Source organism: Hyperolius riggenbachi, chromosome 10, assembly GCF_040937935.1.
Source record: "Hyperolius riggenbachi isolate aHypRig1 chromosome 10, aHypRig1.pri, whole genome shotgun sequence".
Taxonomy (NCBI): Eukaryota; Metazoa; Chordata; class Amphibia; order Anura; family Hyperoliidae; genus Hyperolius; species Hyperolius riggenbachi.
Genome location: NC_090655.1, coordinates 118,196,529 through 118,217,600, shown reverse-complemented (window position 1 = coordinate 118,217,600; position 21,072 = coordinate 118,196,529). Strand labels below are relative to the sequence as shown.

The following is a 21,072-nucleotide window of genomic DNA, read 5'->3' as shown; positions in this document are numbered from 1 at the left end:
GGCGTAGAGCGACGATTTAGGTGTCGCCAGAAAGAGGAGAAAGAGAGCTTTAAAATGATATCCATCTTTCCATAGATACATTGTATTACACAGGGCGACTTTTTCTGCTGAATGGAGCTGCTGACACTGGGGAAAGTGTCGTCCTGTGTAATACAAGTAACTATGGAAAGATGGATATCATTTTAAAGCTCTTTTTCTCCTCTTTCTGGCGACACCTAAATCGTCGCTCTACGCCTTTTAGTTTTCTTTATTTTCCGCGGCAATTTCAATCGCGAAAATAGCGAACACTAAAAGGCGTAGAGCGACGGTTTATATATCATTGGAAAGAGGAGAAAGAGCTTTAAAATGATATGCATCTTTCCATAGTTTCTGCACTGCTCGGAGTCCCTTTAAGGCAAAAAGTGTGGCTACTGTATTAATCAAGACTTTGTCCAAAAATGGCAGCAAGGCTATGCTGTACAGCATTAACCAGTTCCGTACAAGAACAGCTGCAGTCACTGCTGTGGTCAACTGTCATGGCGCGCTGCATCACTGGTACTTTTTCATTCATGGAAGATCTAAAGGAACTTGCAGTGGTCATACACTGTGCAAGATATTTCATAGGTCATAAATTAGATTTTATTAAAATGTAGGACACTCCTGACCAATATTTAATTGCAATACTGTATCAGTATTTATCAGCAATCTCTACACATTCATTGGTGATAGAAGCATGTGAGGTGTGGAAAAGAGCAACAGCTACATAGCTGTGTACTGCATTGAGATAAGCTAGTGGCACAATCAACATTAGACCTAATTTCTACTCAAAACTCGTCTAATGTCTACTGGTGCAAATGTATGACCACCTTACAACACATCACCCTCTGGTGGCTCTTCAAAATGGAATAATTAATTACTTTTGAATTCCTTTTTTTGTATAGCGCTTTTCTCCTGTCTGACTCGAAGCGCTTATGAGGCAGCCACTAGAGTGCACTCAGTAGGCAGTAGCAGTGTTATGGAGACTTGCCTAAGGTCTCCTACTGATATAGGTGCTGGCTTACTGAACAGGCAGAGCCAAGATTCGAACCCAGGTCTTCTGTGTCAGAGGCAGAGCCCTTAACCATTACACTATCCAGCCACAATACATAGAATAATTAGTCTGGACTGGTGACAGATGGAATAGCTGCATACCACCCATCACCTTTCTCCATACAAAATGGAGTATATGGTTTGGGTATAAAACATTTTCATTAAAACCTAGTATTGAATCCATCATCCACATTAAAGAAAACCCAAGACAAAGGGGGAGGGGGTGGGGATTTATACAAACCTCTGGGTTCCTCCAGGCTTATCTCTCCCTCGCTGTCCTCCTTCTGCTTCTTCTGAAATTGGCCTCGGAAAGTACTCGAGGCCCGGCGCACTGCACGTGTGAGGCCTGGCCACCCACACCCCCATTGCGCTCTCGTGGCTGGCAGCGTACTGTGCAGACGCAGAACACTCTCTTCCCCCCCCCCCAAAAAAAAGGAATGCCACAGGGTAACAGGTGCGGCTAGTCTGCGCCTAAGCCAACTGTCCCTGGCTAGAGGACTTTTCAGGGCCAGTTTCAGAAGATCCAGTAGGCGGAGGAGGACGGCAGAGGAGGAATAAGCCTGAAGGGAGCTGGAAGAAGCCAGAGGTATGTATAAATCACCCCCCTTGTCTCAAGTACACGTTAAAATCTTAGAACATTTTCACACCTTAATCTAATCTTCTGTGTGCAATGTAAAGCCCCATCTACACGATATGATTCTTTGTGTTATTCGATTACGATTCTATTTACGATCCAATTAAATCCGACATGTCCGATCAGGATTCGATTCAATTCACCATTGCAAAACAATGGCAAATCAAATCCTGATCGGACATGTCAGATTTAATTGGATCGTAAATAGAATCGTAATCGAATAGCACAAATTAAATCCGACATGTCTGATAGGGATTCGATTCAATTCGATTTGCCATTGCAAAACAATGGCAAATCGAATCCTGATCGGACATGTCGGATTTAATTGGATCGTAAATAGAATCGTAATTGAATCGCACAAAGAATCGTATCGTGTACATGGGGCTTTAGAGCTAGAATCACTGATGTGATATTCTATTTTTCTTCACTATACGGTTATGAACAGCTGTGCATGGTTGATAAAGAGAGGCCAGTGAATGGTGCTATTGGTCACCTTTTGGCTTAAGCAGATCCTTGTGTAAATAGACTGGTTATATGATTGATAATTCTGGGACATCAGCAAAGACTGCTGGCATATATACACTGATTCACTAGGCTAATCTCTTACCTTCTTTTGTTTGTGAGAGTTAAGCTCCCTCTGTGAAGGAACTGTTACTTTCATAAGTGGTATTTAACAGAGAAGTGCAAAATCTCATGTGCCAAAGTACTGATCAGGAAGGGTTAAGAGATGCAGCTATCTGCAGGACAACTGTTTACCATAGTCTGTCACGCCACTGACCTTGTGCTCTTTATTAGGCCAGGAGAGTAATCCCTGCTTTCTTTAGTGCAAGGTCTTGCTTTTATGTAGAGACAAGGGTACAATTATGGAGAACTACCTAGTTTGCCTAGGGATAGCCTGTGAGAGGTAAATACTTCAAAGTTGATGCAAATGCAGCTTGCTTTTGTAGCAATAGAGGGAGGGCCGGTTCTCGTAACAAGGGGCCCTTTGTTGAACCAAATTTCCAACCGGGGCCCCTGAGCCGGCTGCTGGCAGCCCCTCCAACTTTACTAGAATTACGCAAACATTAGAATCTTAGTGTAAAAGGTAGTAGGAAGTTTGTAGGAGGTAATTTGTCAAGCACAGCTATGCCGGTGCCCAGGAGGGTAGTAGTGATGATTATTTTATGTAGGCAGTGCAAATATTGTTGGATGGAGTTTTTAATTGGTGAAGGCATCGTTTATACTGGTGAAGACTGCAGCGCAGGGGGTAGGTTGGAGTTTGGCATTATTAGAGGAAACATCCAAAATCTTAGTTATCAAGCTGGTCCAACATAGCAAATAATGCCTAGATGGCAATAACGTCTTTGAGGTTACTCACGGTCTATGGCTGAGGCTGTAAGGCGGATTGGACACCATCATCTGACTTAGTGCAGACACAATGATAAGGATCAGGATGGGCATCAACTGAACAAACATTCCGAGACTTCCCTGTGCAGACAAAAATATGAACATTAAATAATTATGTAAATACTGAAATCTACTGACTCCTGGTCTTGTGTCTACGACAGAGCTTCTTATGTGAATACTTAACCTTTCACAGAATTGAATTACTGTATTTTTTTGGACTACAAGACTCACTTAAAAGTGGGGGAAAACAGTCACTGCATCTTATAGTCCAAATGCAGGGAGTTCCTGACTTGTGAAAGCCAATACAAATCTCCAACCCGCTGCAATGTCATGCAGAGGAGGACGCGGGGACAAACGGACGACACGGGGACACAAAGAGGCATAGAGGAATTCACAAGGGGGATAAAGGAGGACACAGAGAGACACAAGAGGGCATGAGATAGGGGCATAATCCACAAGAATGCCCCTTCACCATGGATGCACCAGGTTTAGTATATTTTTTTCCCCCTGGTTTTTGTCCTCTAAACCTAGGTGCGTCTTATGGTAAGGAGCGTCTTATAGTCTGAAAAATACGATAGTTATTGACTTAACGTGGAGAATGTGGTTTACACCAGATTTTGAACCAAGCCTACTTGATTTGCATAGTCAAATTAAAAGTATGTGTGTAATTTTCTTAAAATATGCTCCCGAGCAAATGGCCTAAGGCCTCTCCAGTATAAGAAGCTTGATAGCTACTGGAGACTAATGTGCTGATTGATACTATTGACTCCCCTGCATAGGATAGACAAGACAAATAACATTTATATCGCGCTTTTCTCCTGACGGACTCAAAGCGCCAGAGCTGCAGCCACTAGGACGCGCTCTATAGCAGTAGCAGTGTTAGGGAGACTTGCCTAAGGTCTCCTTACTGAATAGGTGCTGGCTTACTGAACAAGCAGAGCCGAGATTCGAACCCTGGTCTCCTGTATCAGAGGCAGAGCTCTTAACCATTGCACTATCCAGCCACAGGATGCATCAGTATGTCTTTTCATGTACGCATACTTGTACTATTGTTATAATTGAAATGTTCAATAACAATTTTGAAACCATAATATGCCCCCAAGCCCCTCATTGTGAGCCTGTAATAACTCTTGCCCATGTGCAGCAATGTGTACAGTATTGCCATTAAAATGAATATGCAGTTTGTATAAAGTGAACAGTGTCCTCTAGTAGCCCAATAGAAGAGCTGGAGAATGGTACTCACTCCACGCCTGCTCTCCTACGATCATACCCCCTGCCTCCCTTTCCTCCTTAGGCTGCCCCTGCTTGCTGACTTGTCTTTTTCCTGTTACTGCTACATGGTTTTCTTTTTGATTTCTGATAGATCTCTAATCTCCAATCTGGACTTCGGACAATCTGCCACTTTTTGTCATTGCTTTTGTCTTGCTCCTTACTTTAAGCTCCATGTGCCAAACATATTTCTGGGTACGACCCTGTCATACTTAGCAAATAAAACGGATTCTGATCCTGGATATTGGTAAGCATGACAGGATGATCAGAAAGGCTGAGTGGCATATTTTTACATCTATTCAATGCTTAGTATTAAATACAATTGGCATAGGACGGGGGTCAGATTCAGTTTACTGGATATGCTTAGGCCCCGTTTACACTTAATCAGTTGGTACGTGTTTTTTTTTTCATAGCAGTGCATTGTGAAAATGATTTCAGTTAAAACGCAAACTGTGCCAATAGGAAAACATGGGCATTATTTTGAAAATCAGTTGTCCTTTCAGTTATAACTGAGAACAACTGGTGTAAACGGGGCCTAATGTGCATTTAAGGAAGAAGACATTTTTGCCAGCATGCACATTGCTACTCATTTGCCAGCTACACTTGGTCATTCAGTTTCCCTTGCACAGTTACAGCAACTGATAGTACAGTTAATGTTCAGTGCAGAACTGCAGTGCCCCCTAAAGGCAGCAGAAATTCACAGGTTTGCCTATTAAATTATGACAAAGGGTCATATGCTTTTATTTTAAACATAAAATTATGCATGGCTAAATTATATACAAAAATGCTGTGCATCTCTGGATCCAGATTTTTTTATTATGCAATGCTACTGTACAAAAATCAATGCTGTATACCATTTCATTGTCTTATAGTCCACATCAAAACACCAGGTTACCCAGCAGACTCTGCCATCACAGTTGAGGCACATAAGCCATAGGAACAGGTAGGCATAGCGTGTGCTATTCTTCTACTGAACTTTAAAAAAAGGACTGTGACCAAAGATTGAACTTCATCCCATTCAGTAGCTGATACCTCTTTTCCCATGAGAAATCTTTACGTTTTCTCGAATGGATCATCAGGGACATCTGTAAGGCTGATATTGTGGTGAAACCCCTCCCACAGTATGATGTCAGGACCCCGGGCCACTCTGGTATATTTGTTCACTCGTGTATGTGTGGCTATGCGTGCCCCTGTAGCACTCCTGTGGCTGTGAGTGTTCTGCACCTGCGCAGTACTACTAGTGTGATGGGGCACGCAGCTGGGCATGTGCCTCCTCCCTTTGTCCTCTCCTCTTCCTGTGTAGAAAAAGAACCGCACACCTTATTGTGCGAGTGCTGGTGCAGGACTCCTAGGCAGCATAAACAAGTATCCAAGGGCTCCGCACACAGTCTTAGTGAAGCAAAAAGTGCACGTTTTTATTGCTCCATTACACACATGCAATGTTCATCTGACCGTTTTGGCCGATGATCGTTTAAGCGCCTTTAGGGGTCCCCTTTGTCAAGGCATAGGCAGAGAAAACCTACGACTTGCACTTTTTGCTTAACTAAGACTGTGTGCGGACCCCTCCTTTGGATACTTCCTCTCCTCTTCCTGGTCATAAGACACACAGTTCAGAACAACTCATTAGAAGATTTTCATATTTAATAAAAAACAGTTGGAATAAACTGCAATGGAAACTTTCAGGGCAAGAAAAACTACACTTTGGAAACTTGTCATTTGTAGACAGACGATATTACTTGTGCACAAAAGCAAATATGATAACTGTATGAGTAGAAAAACACAGTGTTATTGAATGTTATGTGAAGAGTTTCAGACCACTTTAAGATCAAACACTAGAGCTCCAACAGCATACAGTAGATGCCAGACCTCTAGTGTTAACTTAAGTCACATGGCCATGAAGAGGACAAAGGGAGGAGGAGACCCGCGGCATTAACGTGTTTTAGTTCCTGGACGTAGTTTCTACGTCCAGGAACCATGCGTGCTCCCGGCCCGCGGTTCGTTAGCCAGGCAATCAGTGAATCGGGCTATGGTGCCCGATCACTGATTCCTCTCACCCGCTGAAAAAGCGACAGCTTCTCTTGGAAGCTGCGCTTTTTCTGGCTGTAGCGTCCCCCATGCGTCTCTGTAAGCGTATGTTACGCTTAGAGTGACGTCATGTAAACAAACTCATGGCCATCTTGTGGCCAAAAAGTAAAACTACAACTAAAAGTAAAAAAAATAAAATTCAAACACACATTTACATTATAAATCTCTTGTTTACATCCCACCCTCCCAAAACTACCCAAATAAAATGTTTAATATAAAAAAAAAAAAAAATTACAATAAAAAAAAACATGTAAATATTTACCTAAGGGTCTAAACTTTTTAAATATCAATGTAAAGATGAAATACTTCTATATTTTTTTATTTTAAAACTTGTAAATAGTGATAGATGCAAAACGGAAAAAATGCACCTTTATTTCCAAATAAAATATGGTCACCATACATTGTGATAGGGACATAATTTTAATGGTGTAATAACCGGGACATATGGGCAAATACAATACGTGAGCTTTAACCACTTTACCCCCGCGCGTACGTATTTCTCCGCCCCTTTTTCCATCCTTTAAAAACCAGGGACGGAGAAACACGTACTTTCTGCGTTCCCGACGCTGCCCGCGCGTAAACACGCCGCCCGCCGCTAGTAAAACCGCCGCCGCCCGCTCGCCCAGAGATCAATGAACGGGAAAATCCATTCCCGTTCGTTGATCTAAGCCCCGCAATGATCAGCTGCTCTCCTATGGGCAGCGCGATCATTGTGAGAAAAAACTCACGTGTCCAGCCTCCTTATTCTTCCTCCAAGCTTCCGGAAGGAAGCTTGGAGGTCGCATTAAAACAAAAAGTTACTGTGGCCATCTTGTGGCCAAATAGTAAACTACACCCTACACATTTTTCACATACAAATAAATGACTTTTACACATAAAATTAACTCATTACCTCCCACACTCCCCATTTTTTTTTTTTTTGTAATAAAAAAAAATTAAAAAATTTACAATTAAAAAAAATACATAAATAGTTACCTTAGGGACTGAACTTTTTAAATATTTATGTCAAGAGGGTATAACACTGTTACTTTATAAACTATGGGCTTGTAATTAGGGATGGACGCAAAACTGAAAAAAATGCACCTTTATTTCCAAATAAAATATTGGCGCCAAACATTGTGATAGGGACATAATTTAAATGGTTTTATAACCGGGACAAAAGGGCAAATACGTTTCATGGGTTTTAATTACAGTAGCATGCATTATTTAAAAACTATAATGGCCGAAAACTGAAAAATAATTATTTTTTTCCCCACATTTTTCCTATTTTCCCATTAAAACACATTTAGAAAAAAATAATTCTTGGCATAATGTCCCACCTAAAGAAAGCCTAATTGGTGGCGAAAAAAACAAGATATAGTTCATTTCATTGCGATAAGTAATAATAAAGTTATAGACGAATGAATGGAAGGAGCGCTGAAAGGTGAAAATTGCTCTGGTGCTCAGGGGGTAAAACCCCTCAGTGGTGAAGTGGTTAATATATATATATATATATATATATATATATATATATATATATATATATATATATATTATATATATATATAATTTTATCTCATCTATCTATATCTTTCTCATGAACCCTAAATGCAGTTGGTGGTACACCAGTTGCACATAGGAAGCTCTGACTCATCTTCTGAGGAATGGGAAGTTGTCAAGAATTTCTTTTAGATCATTTTGTGTTATAAAGCTCCCTCTAGTGGAATCATGCTTGATTTACAAGCCAGTTTCTGGACTTGTGTGGCATGTTCCTGTGGAAGGGGAAGTTTTACAAAATGATAATCCATATGTAGTGATTAGATTATTCATTTAAAAAATAAGGGAATGCTTGAAAACCATTAATACACAATTTGGAGATGTATAAGCATCAAGGAAAAGAAGACTTGTCAAGCACAGACTTTCCTAAGGGGTAGACACCATAATAATATTGAGAACTGCTTAACCACTTGATGACCCAGCCTTTACCCCCCCTTAAGGACCAGCGCTGATTTCGCTGATGTGTGCTGGGTGGGCTCTACAGCCCCCAGCACAGATCAAACACCAGGCAGAGCGACCAGATCGCCCCCCTTTTTTCCCCACTAGGGGGATGATGTGCTGGGGGGGTCTGATCGCTCCTGCCTGCGTGTGGCTGGCGGGGGGGCACCTCAAAGCCCCCTCCACCGCAGGATTCCCCCTCTCCTCCCTCCCTTCCCCGGATATCGGAGGCTGCACAGGAACGGATCTGTCCTGTGCAGCCTCTAACAGGCTCCTGCCTGGCATGTGACAGCGATTCCCCGGCCGCTGATTGGCCGGGGATCGCTGATCTAGTACAACGCTGCTACTGTTAGCAGCGTTGTACAAATGTATTTATTTCCGCTTGTGTTTACATTTAGCCTGCGAGCCGCGATCGGCGGCCCACAGGCTATTTACCGAGCCCCCTGCCGTGAATTGACAGGAAGCTCGCGCGAGCGGCTGTTTCCTGATTAATTAGCCTGCAGCCGGCGACGCAGATGTGCGTCGCTGGTCCTGCAGCTACCACTTGCCGACGCGTGCGCGGTCGGCAATTGGTTAAACACAATTACTGCTGGAAAATGACCTAGCTTCCCCCGTGCACACAAGCCTGCCTGTCACCTGACCCGCATAGGGTAAGGTTACACTCTGACTAGGCGTGCAGATGCCAGAAGATGCTAAGAGCCCGATAGCCACTGCAGGAAGGCTGCTACACGCCGCTGGAGGCTAGGTAAGTAACCCTCCTGGCGGTCTATTAGAATCTGCCAGGGGGCAGCGCAGCACTGTTTTTTAATTTAATTCTTTTTTTAATCATGTAGCGAGCCTAGGGCTCGCTACATGATAGCCGCTGTACAGCGGCATCCCCCCGCCCGCTTCGATCGCCTCCGGCGATCTTTGATCAGGAAATCCCGTTCAAAGAATGGGATTTCCTGAAGGGCTTCCCCCGTCGCCATGGGGACGGGGCGGGATGGTGCGGCGATCGGCGGCTAATCGGCGGGTGGCTGCGGCGATCAGGCAGTACACGTACCAAAAAAAAATTATGCAAATCGGCCCAGCAGGGCCTGAGAAATCCTCCTGCGCGGCAAACTGCCCATTATCACACAGGCATGCCAGACCGGTTGCCTGGGTTCTGGATAACGGGGCTTTGCTGTATTATGGGAAAATGATACATAAAACACAAATGAAAAGGGTGATTTATGTTTAAAGCTTCACCTATTGGTAAGACCGGACAGCTTCACAAGATTAGGAAAGATCTCTTTTTGCTACTGCGTATAAGGGGGTGGGGGTCATTTGTTCTCAATATCTCTCACACACATATATACACACACACTTACATCTCCTTGGTGTTCCCGCCGGTCTTGTCTAGGAGCATAGGTGTAACGCATTCGCCCATTGCTGTACACATGAACATTGCCTGCAAGTATACGCATCAGTTATTGGGAGTAGAGTTTTCCACTTCATGAAAAGATTCAACACTAAATACATATTGGTTAAAAAGAAGTAGATTTAAAGCAGAACTAAATGCTACAATCATAAGTTTACAAGAGGAAGAGCATCACTTAAAAGGGACTCAATAAAAACAAAGTTTGGACTTACCTGGGGCTTCCACCAGCCTCCGCAAAGTGGTAGCTGTGAGATCCTCCGGCTTCCTCTTCTCCCCTTTCCTGGTCCTACTGGCGGCTCCGATAATCGCGCAACCCACTGATGGAGTTGCGCGTGCGCTCCCCTGCTGTGGCATCACACCAGTCTTTAAATAACCATGCCACGAGGGGACCGCATGCGTGAGAGTAGCCAATTACCGGAACTGCCAGTGGGACCAGAAGAGGGGAGAAGAGGATGCCGGAGGGCCTTGCGAGCTACAAGGGGTTGGAGGAAGCCCCAGGTAAGTCCAAATTTTGTTTTTATTTAGGGCTCAGGGTCCTTTTAAAGGGACTCCGAGCAGTGCAGAAACTATGGAAAGATGCATATCATTTTAAAGCTATCTTTCTCCTCTTTCCAATGATATATAAACCGCCACCCTACGCCTTTTAGTTTTCGCTATTTTCGCGATTGAAATTGCTGCGGCCGCGATTTCGATCGCGAAAATAGAGAAAACTAAAAGGCGTAGGGCCGCGGTTTAGGTGTCACCAGAAAGAGGAGAAAGAGAGCTTTAAAATGATATCCATCTTTCCATAGTTACATTGTATTACACAGGCCGACTTTTTCTCAAAGTCAGCAGCTCCATTCAGCAGAAAAAGTCGCCCTGTGTAATACAATGTAACTATGGAAAGATGGATATCATTTTAAAGCTCTCTTTCTCCTCTTTCTGGCGACACCTAAACCGCAGCCCTACGCCTTTTAGTTTTCTCTATTTTCGCAATCGAAATTGCGACCGCTGCAATTTCAATCGCGAAAATAGCGAAAACTAAAAGGCGTAGGGCGGCGGTTTATTTATCATTGGAAAGAGGAGAAAGAGAGCTTTAAAATGATATGCATCTTTCCATAGTTTCTGCACTGGTCGGTGTCCCTTTAAAGGGAAGGTTCAAGCAAAAAAAAAAAATGAGATTCACTTACCTGGGGCTTCTACCAGCCCCATGTAGCCATCCTGTGCCCTTGTAGTCACTCACTGCTGCTCCAGTCCCCCGCTGGCAGCTTTCTGACCTCGGAGGTCAGGGCCACATTGCATACATTTTTACGCATTCCAGCTAGTGCAGGAACAAAAATTTACGCGTTTCACCACTAACGCGTAAAAATGTATGTGTTAATGATCCTGCACTAGCGGGAATGTGTAAAAATGTACGCAATTTGGCCCTGACCTCCGAGGTCAGAAAGCTGCCAGCGGGGGACTGGAGCAGCAGTGAGTGACTACGAGGGCACAGGATGGCTGCATGGGGCTGGTAGAAGCCCCAGGTAAGTGAATCTCATTTTTTTTTTTGCTTGGACCTTCCCTTTAACTACATCCATACCAGCAGTCACTGCCCCCGTGAGGACTAGAGACTGCTGGCACGGTAAAACGACGCTTACCGATGAATCGCCGCAATCATCCGTTGCCCCGCCCGTCACGCCGTTATATCCCCACTGCAGGTCACTCTCTCTGCCGTCCCTATGACGGCAGAGAGCTGTGCGCCGGTAGGGAGCCGCTTTCATTGGCTCCTGACGCTGTCAATCAATGTAAGCCAATGGTATCGGCTTAAAGAGATGACAGGGTCAGGAGCCAATCAAACTGGCTCTTGACCGGCTCACACAGCTCTGCCGTCATATAGATGACAGGGCAAGTGATCTGCTGCGAGGAGACAGCGACGCGATCGGCTGAACCGCATGGCGGGGAGTGTTCAAATCTACATCCTGTCAGATCTGCACAGCCACATGCAGGATGTAGATTTCAACTGCGTCAGTCTGGAACCAGTAAGGGCCCATTTCCACTGGCGAATAGGATGCGAGGCTATTGCCGCATCACTCCACAGGTACTTCCTGTTGTCTTCCGGACAGCCGGATGTGGCTTCCCGTCGGCGGCTATGGCGATCGGATGCGTATAGCGGAAAACTGCAGCATGCTATCTGTAATTTCTCCTGCGTCGCATCTCTCCGGATGGCATAGGTAAATTTGCGTCAATGAAAACTACTCAATTGACGTGAATTGGTTGCAGTTTCCTTGTGTTGCGTTGCGGTTTCCGCATTGCAACGTCCGTGCGTCGGCAAAGTGGCAGCTGCAGGACCAGCGACGCAGTACTGCGTCACCAGCTGCAAGCTGATTAATCAGGAAGCAGCCGCTCGCGCGAGCGGCTGCTTCCTGTCAAATCACGGCGGGGGGCTCCGTGAATAGCCTGCGGGCCGCCGATGGCGGCTCGCAGGCTAAATGTAAACACAAGCGGAAATAATCCGCTTTGTTTACATTGTACGGCGCTGCTGCCAATCAGCGGCCGGGGATCGCCTCCATGTGACAGGGGACGTCCTGTCCTGTGCAGCCCGGATCACCGGGAGGGAGAGGTAGGAGAGGGAGGGGCGTGAATGTCGCCGCGGAGGGGGGCTTTGAGGTGCCCCCCCCCCCGCAACTAGCCTGCACGCAGGAGCGATCAGACCCCCCCTGCACATCATCCCCATAGGGGGGAAAAAAGGGGGGCGATCTGATCGCTCTGCGTGCACCCTGATCTGTGCTGGGGGCTGCAGAGCCCACCCAGCACAGATCACAAAAAACAGCGCTGGTCCTTAAGGGGGGGTAAAGGGTGGGTCCTCAAGTGGTTAAAGGTGTGAAGATTAGAAAATTCTTACTAGCAAATCTCCAGACCCAGGGAAATATTTAGTCTGTGAAAGCCTCCAGCTGCTGGCTAACTTATTGCCAGCTGTTGGTTTCACTGTTGGAGTTCAGGTACACTTTAAAGGGAACCTTAACTGAGAGGGATATGGATGTTTCCTTTTAAACAATACCAGTTGCTTGTCAGTCCTGCTGATCTCTGGCTGCAGTAGTAGCTGAATCACACACCTGAAACAAGCATGCAGCTTATCCAGTCTGACTTCAGCCAGAGCACCTGATCTGCATGCTTGTTGAGGGGCTGTGGCTTAAAGTATTAGAGACAGAGGATCAGCAGGAGAGTCAGGCAACTGGTATTATGTTAAAAGGAAAAATCCACATCCTTCTGAGTTTAGGTTCACTTTAAGAAGTCCAAGCCAAGTGCTTGCCAATCACTTGATTGCACGGCAGTTCCAGGTACTCCGACTATGGAGTACACGCAAAAAACATGTTTTTGGCACGGCGAGAAGTGTTATCCAAAATGAAATCACACAGAAAGGGCAGGTAAAAGGTAAAAACGGTAAAAGTCCTTAACCTTCCTTTACATAACTTGAAGGAATGTAAGTATGTTTCATTTGATATTTGTTAATTTTCTGTTGCTCATCTTAGTTTTTGCACAATTTTTAGGTGTATGTGTTTTAATGTGTATGAACAGTATATTTTTTGCTTTAGATACTTACTAGAAGGAAAGCCTCCTCCAAAGAACATATTGAATAGATCTTCAGGTGAGATGTCTGCCTCAAAGCCTCTGTGGAAGTCTGAGTGTCCATGTCGAGACGCATTCACCTTCTCATCTCCAAACTGATCATACTGCTTCCTCTTCTCTGGGTTACTCAACACTGCATACGCATTCCCAATGGCTAAAGATGAAAACAGAGGACAGGAATATATACATCCATGGATATGCAAGAGATCAATATTTTCACTTGAATAAGGACCATCATCCTTCACTTTCTGGCAGCAAGACAACTGCAAAGTAACACACAAACTGCACCTAAACAGTCTCAGGAATATCAGAAAAAAAGCTTGCTGGTATATGTATAAAACTGCATATGCAACAGTCTATGTACTGTACTGTATAACCCTGCAGCTAACCCTGCATCTCCTTAGTCCTTAGTATAGTATAGGCCCCCTTTGTGCTGTCAAAACAGCTGACATTTTGAAGCATAGACTCCACAAGACCTCAGATGAAGTTAGCGGAGTGAAAACATGAACTTTTCCATTAAATCCAGAGGAAAACAAAGCAAAAGCACCCATCCATTCACATCATCTAAGACCAGGCCAGCTTCCATTGCTCCATGGTTTAGCTCTGTTGCTCACCTACCCACTGTAGCCACCTTCAGTGGTGGAAAGGTGTTGGCATAGACACCCTGTCTAGTTTGTGGCTATTCAGGCCCATCCACAGTAACTGTAAAGCACTGTGCAATCTAACACTTTTCCATTATTGCCATTTCGTACTGTTTTCCCAAGAAAATCAAATGCCCAAACTGGTGACTGAATTTCCATGCAAACAATGCCTCATGGAGAAATTTAGAAGCTACCTGAAATAGATTGTCCTGCTGACATCTGGTTATAGTTGATTTGCAAGTCTCCTAAAACCTTCTCCAACTCCTCCACATAGCCCAGTTAATAAAACTCACATCCTGCCCTGTACCCATCCCTAACCTTCCTCCACTGCCATGCATGACTAAAAACCCTGCGTTTCTGCTACACCCTACCTCTTTCCTTCTCGATAATCAATCCTAGCCATTAGGCCTCCTGTTTTATGCCCAACCTCTACTCTGCTTCCAGCAAAAGGCCATTGTATTACTGTAGCTCAAGAGAAAGGCAGAGAGAGGTCCAACAGAGTATGCTAAGTGTATGAGGATCTCCCAGGAAGTTTCTTTCATCTGCCATGCAAGGTATTCTTCTCTTGTAATTTAACTTGCATGTGTTTAGGTTAATCTATTCTTTCCCTGTGCAGTATTAACATGGCGCCCCTCACCCCATACCCCCACTGATAGGTGGGGAGCATGATAGTACTACAAAAAAAAAAAAGGGATAGAAAAATAATTTAAAAATATACGACAATGAATTAAATAAAGAAGTCCATTATGTGGAAAAATAATCAAAACATGTCTAAAAGTGCCCATTGATTCCAAGCAGGGTTACATAGTTATTTGGGTTGAAAAAAAGACATATGTCCATCAAGTTCAACTAAAGAACAAAGTACATCACCAGCCTGCTCCCTCACATATCCCTGTCAGTCACTGATCTAATCGATCGGTAATCGATGCCCCACTCTGCCCATCCAATTGATCAATAATTTTGTCGGAAAATCAATCGAAATTACAGGCTGAAAAGTTTAGTTGATTAGGGGCGGTAGATCGACGGCCCGTAACGTTGCACTGCATCAAACTGTGATACACAGTGCGGTTTGACAGATATTTAATAGATTTGATCCTGAGATCTATTAGATAAGTATGGGCAATGTATGGAAGGAATATATCCATCTCAGATAAGTAATCCATCAGAGAGGGATCTGTCTTTTGGGCATGTTGAGAAGCCATCTATTGGTGTATGGCCACCTTAAAGGGAACCTAAACTGAGAAGGATATGGATTTCTCCTTTTAAAATAATACCAGTTGCCTGAATCTCCTGCTGATCCTGTGTCTCTAACGCTGGGAATACAACGCACAGAAACACAGCATCGGGTGTGAAAGGTAAAATTAAAGTCTATGGACTTTTGTTTTACCTTGGTTAACGCAAAGTTTCGACTTTGCGTTACATCGCAGAAAACTGGCTCTGGTGTGAAAGAGCCCTAACCAGTGCAATAGTTTAACTATATAGCAACACAAGTACAAAGAAGTGCAGGTGTAGCAATTGGGAACTTATATATATTTTATATAGCAATGCTATTTTCAGGAAAACTGTTACTGCAGAGACTACTTTTTTGGCCGAAACAATGTGTGAGCATATTAAAGAAAAATGTACAGTACTCTTATGTTGTTGTCAGTGATCTGTGATGCTGGACCACTAACAGTCGATGTGACTATTATTCCCCATAGCAGGGTTTCCACTGCTAGTCTTCTCCATAAAACCAACCAGCATGCTTGTACAGCGATTGTTCCTACACAATCAACTAAAAAGATAACTAATGATGGGCATCAGTAATTGAAAGTGTGAGCTATATCCAGGACTGTTTTCTTTAATGGCTTGATAGTGTACTGGTTAAGTGCTCTGCCTCTGGCACAAGAGACCTAGGTTTGAATCTCCGCTCTTCCTGTTCAGTAAGCCAGCACCTTTTTAGTAAGAAACCTTAGGTAACACTCCCTAACACTGCTACTGCCTATAGAGCACACCCTGGCTGCTGTCCACCAGGGGAAAAGTGTGATATAAGTGTTCTGTGTCTTTAGCGCTCCAAGTATTCAAATGCCTACACCTGGCTTTAACTAGTAAAATGAGACTCCAGTTATCAACTAATCCTGATATTTAGGTAAAATATTTCTGGATAGAAACACACAATTCAGCAATATACTTTGTGTATGTCAGGATTTCAGTCTCCTTCTACGTCAATGGATGAAATGGGTAAACATCTTCCTAGTCTGTGTAAACACTTCCATATCTTTTGTGTTTGATGACCTAGGAAAAGAATATCTCCAACTAAACAAAAATGCATAGCAAGACAATATTGCCTAATCTTCCGGTTTACCAGCAAATACCGTAAATCCTTCAACAGACAGACTAAGCACAGGTAAGAGGGAAATTAGGAGTTGCTACTGGTGTGTTGGTACCTATGGCCTGTTTTTCAGGCTATAGATTTGTACATTAAACACATATGCTAGAAGCACAAATTGTGTTGCAGTGGTTTCCAAAAGGAAGTTGTGGGCAGCCCATGAGACACACATCATATACATCTATATTCCTGACTATATCACAGTTACAAAGTTGTTAGCACACTCATCTTTCCAAACTAGAGACCTAGGTGTTATTCTCAACCAGGACATTGTCTGAATAGTATGTTCTCTTCAGGTTTTCTTCAGGAGCCCCAGTTGGGCACGTGCCTACCAGTGCATGATGATGGAAAGGCGTCTCACTCGCTCCCCTCCCCGAGCGCCTCTCTCTATGTAGAGACCTGATGAGAGTGTACATGAGAGGTTACTCACCTGGCTCTCTGCATTCCACTGACGAGATCTCCCTTAAAGGACAATTGAAGCGAGAGGGATATGGAAGCTGCCATATTTATTTTCTTTTAACCTTCTGCCGCCCGCGTCACGCCAGTAGGCGTGGCCGCGGCGGCAGCCCCAGGACCGCCTAACGCCAATTGGCGTAAAGTCCTGGGGCTCTGTTTTGCATGAGATCGCGCGCATGGTGCGCGCGCATCTCATGCTCGGAGGGCTATTGCCGCTCGGGAGACTGTTAGACGGCGATTACGCCGTCTATTTACTAGGTGCAGCGCTGCGATGAGCAGCAGCGCTGCACTGGGGACAGCCGTGTGACACGGTTGTCCCCATGGGGGACAAGAGAGCGATCGGCTCTCATAGGCAGAAGCCTATGACAGCCGATCGCCGTAATTGGCCGGCTGTGGGGAGGGAGGGAGCGAGGGAGGGAAGGGATTTAAAGGAAGAGGGTTTTTTTTTTAAAGTGACAACACAAATATTTATTTAAAAAAAAATAAACATGGGGGGAGCGATCAGACCACACCAACAGAGAGCTCTGTTGGTGGGGAGAAAAGGGGGGGGGAATCACTCGTGTGCTATGTTGTGCGGCCCTGCAGCTTGGCCTTAAAGCTGCAGTGGCCAATTTTGCTAAAAATGGCCTGGTCACTAGGGGGGTTTAGCCCTGCAGTCCTCAAGTGGTTAAGCAATAGCAGTTGCCTGGCTGCCCTGCTGCTCCTCTGCCTCTAATGCTTTTAGCCATAGACTCTGAACAAGCATATGTAGATCGGTTGTTTCTGACATTTTTGTCAGATCTGACAAGATTAGCTGCATGCTTGTTTCTGGTGTACTTCAGACACAACTGCAGCCAAATAGATCAGCAGGGCAGCCAGGCAACTAGTATTGTTTAAAAGGAAATAAATATGGCAACCTCCATATACCTCTCACTTCAGTTGTCCTGTAGGTTGGGGGCACCTCTAGCTAACCAATACTTGGTGACACCTTTGTGTACCTAATACGCGGGGGCACCTCTAGCCACCTAATACGCGGTGGCACCTCTAGCCACCTAATACGCGGAGGAACCTCTAGCCACCTAATACGGAGGCACCTCTAGCCACCTACTACGCGGAGGCACCTCTAGCCACCTAATACGGAGGCACCTCTAGCCACCTACTACGCGGAGGCACCTCTAGCCACCTAATACGCGGAGGCACCTCTAGCCACCTAATACGCGGGCGAACCTCTAGCCACCTAATACTTGGGGGCACCTCTAGCCACCTAATATGCAGCAGTGTTGTCAACCGCCCGTAAATTTACGGGCAGCCCGTAATTTTGGATACAAATTAAGCTGCCCGTGAATTCCGTAAGGAATTCAGCAGCGTCCGTAAAAGGGCGGCCAATCGGCCGCCCGCTCTGTTGCAGGACAGCAGCGCAGTGGAGGAAGAGCTGTGGGCAGCGGTGGAGAAGGGGGGGCAATCTCTCCCCCCCTTCTCTCACCTTAGTGCTCTCCCTCCCTCGCTGACTGTCCCCCTCCGAAGTGACGAGTGACTGGTAGTGGCGTTTGGCAGCGGGCGGGACTTACCTTCCGTCTCGCTCCTGCGCCGGAAGTTCTGCTGCTCTGGTCTGCACCAGACCAGAAAAGCGGCAAATCATCCCGTGCCGGCGACGAGAGAAGACGCAGGTAAGTTCCGCTCACTGCCGCCTGCCACTGCCAGTCACTCGTCTACTGGGCACATATACATCTGGCTACATCTACTGGGCACATATAACCCTGGCTACATCTACTTGGCACAAATAACCCTGGCTACATCTACTGGGCACATATAACCCTGGCTACATCTACTGGGCACATATACCTCTGGCTACATCTGCTGGGCACATATACCTCTGGCTACATCTACTGGGCACATATAACCCTGGCTACATCTACTGGGCACATATACCTCTGGCTACATCTACTGGGCACATATAACCCTGGCTACATCTACTGGGCACATATACCCCCTGGCTACATCTACTGGGCACATATACCCCCTGGCTACATCTACTGGGCACATATACCCCCTGGCTACATCTACTGGGCACATATACCCCCTGGCTACATCTACTGGGCACATATACCCCCTGGCTACATCTACTGGGCACATATACCCCCTGGCTACATCTACTGGGCACATATACCCCCTGGCTACATCTACTGGGCACATATACCCCCTGGCTACATATACTGGGCACATATACCCCCTGGCTACATCTACTGGGCACATATACCTCTGGCTACATCTACTGGGCACATATAACCCTGGCTACATCTACTGGGCACATATAACCCTGGCTACATCTACTGGGCACATATAACCCTGGCTACATCTACTGGGGACATATAACCCTGGCTACCCATGGGCACATATACCTCTGGCTACATCTACTGGGCACATATAACCCTGGCTACATCTACTGGGCACATATAACCCTGGCTACATCTACTGGGCACATATAACCCTGGCTACATCTACTGGGCACATATACCTCTGGCTACATCTACTGGGCACATATAACCCTGGCTACCCATGGGCACATATACCTCTGGCTACATCTACTGGGCACATATAACCCTGGCTACATCTACTGGGCACATATACCCCCTGGCTACATCTACTGGGCACATATACCCCCTGGCTACATCTACTGGGCACATATACCTCTGGCTACATCTACTGGGCACATATACCTCTGGCTACATCTACTGGGCACATATAATCCTGGCTACATCTCCTGGGCACATATACATCTGGCTACATCTACTGGGCACATATAACCCTGGCTACATCTACTGGGCACATATACATCTGGATACATCTACTGGGCACATATAACCCTGGCTACATCTACTGGGCACATATACCTGTACATCTGGCTACATCTACTGGGCACATATAACCCTAGCTACATCTACTGGGCACATATACATCTGGCTACATCTACTAGGCACATATAACCCTGGCTACATCTACTGGGCACATATACCTGTGGCTATATCTACTGGGCACATATAACCCTGGCTACATCTACTGGGCACATATAACCCTGGCTACATCTACTGGGAACATATAACCCTGGCTACATCTACTGGGCACATATAACCCTGGCTACATCTACTGGGCACATATACCTCTGGCTACATCTACTGGGTACATATACCTCTGGCTACATCTACTGAGCACATATACCTCTGGCTACATCTACTGGGCACATATAACCCTGGCTACATCTACTGGGCACATATAACCCTGGCTACATCTACTGGGCACATATAACCCTGGCTACATCTACTGGGCACATATACATCTGGCTACATCTACTGGGCACATATAACCCTGGCTACATCTACTGGGCACATATAACCCTGGCTACATCTACTGGGCACATATACCTCTGGCTACATCTACTGGGCACATATACCTCTGGCTACATCTACTGGGCACATATACCCCTGGCTACATCTACTGGGCACATATAACCCTGGCTACATCTACTGGGCACATATAACCCTGGCTACATCTACTTGGCACAAATAACCCTGGCTACATCTACTGGGCACATATAACCCTGGCTACATCTACTGGGCACATATACCTCTGGCTACATCTACTGGGCACATATACCTCTGGCTACATCTACTGGGCACATATAACCCTGGCTACATCTACTGGGCACATATACCTCTGGCTACATCTACTGGGCACATATACCTCTGGCTACATCTGCTGGGCACATATACCTCTGGCTACATCTACTGGGCACATATAACCCTGGCTACATCTACTGGGCACATATACCTCTGGCTACATCTACTGGGCACATATAACCCTGGCTACATCTACTGGGCACATATACCCCCTGGCTACATCTACTGGGCACATATACCCCCTGGCTACATCTACTGGGCACATATACCCCCTGGCTACATCTACTGGGCACATATACCCCCTGGCTACATCTACTGGGCACATATACCCCCTGGCTACATCTACTGGGCACATATACCCCCTGGCTACATCTACTGGGCACATATACCCCCTGGCTACATATACTGGGCACATATACCCCCTGGCTACATCTACTGGGCACATATACCTCTGGCTACATCTACTGGGCACATATAACCCTGGCTACATCTACTGGGCACATATAACCCTGGCTACATCTACTGGGCACATATAACCCTGGCTACATCTA

At 45.5% G+C, this 21,072-nt stretch overlaps 1 protein-coding gene across 1 annotated transcript in view; it reads right to left on the bottom strand.

Moving 5' to 3' along the window:
• DNAJB12 (DnaJ heat shock protein family (Hsp40) member B12) overlaps window positions 1-21,072 on the bottom strand; it is a 99,548-nt gene that overhangs the window by 15,169 nt on the left and 63,307 nt on the right. The window contains exons 4-6 of the mRNA XM_068257706.1: window positions 13,378-13,557; window positions 9,766-9,845; window positions 3,060-3,169 (exon numbers count right to left, since the gene is read on the bottom strand). Of these exons, the coding sequence (XP_068113807.1) occupies window positions 3,060-3,169; window positions 9,766-9,845; window positions 13,378-13,557 (370 nt within the window). The remainder of the gene's footprint in view (window positions 1-3,059; window positions 3,170-9,765; window positions 9,846-13,377; window positions 13,558-21,072) is intronic.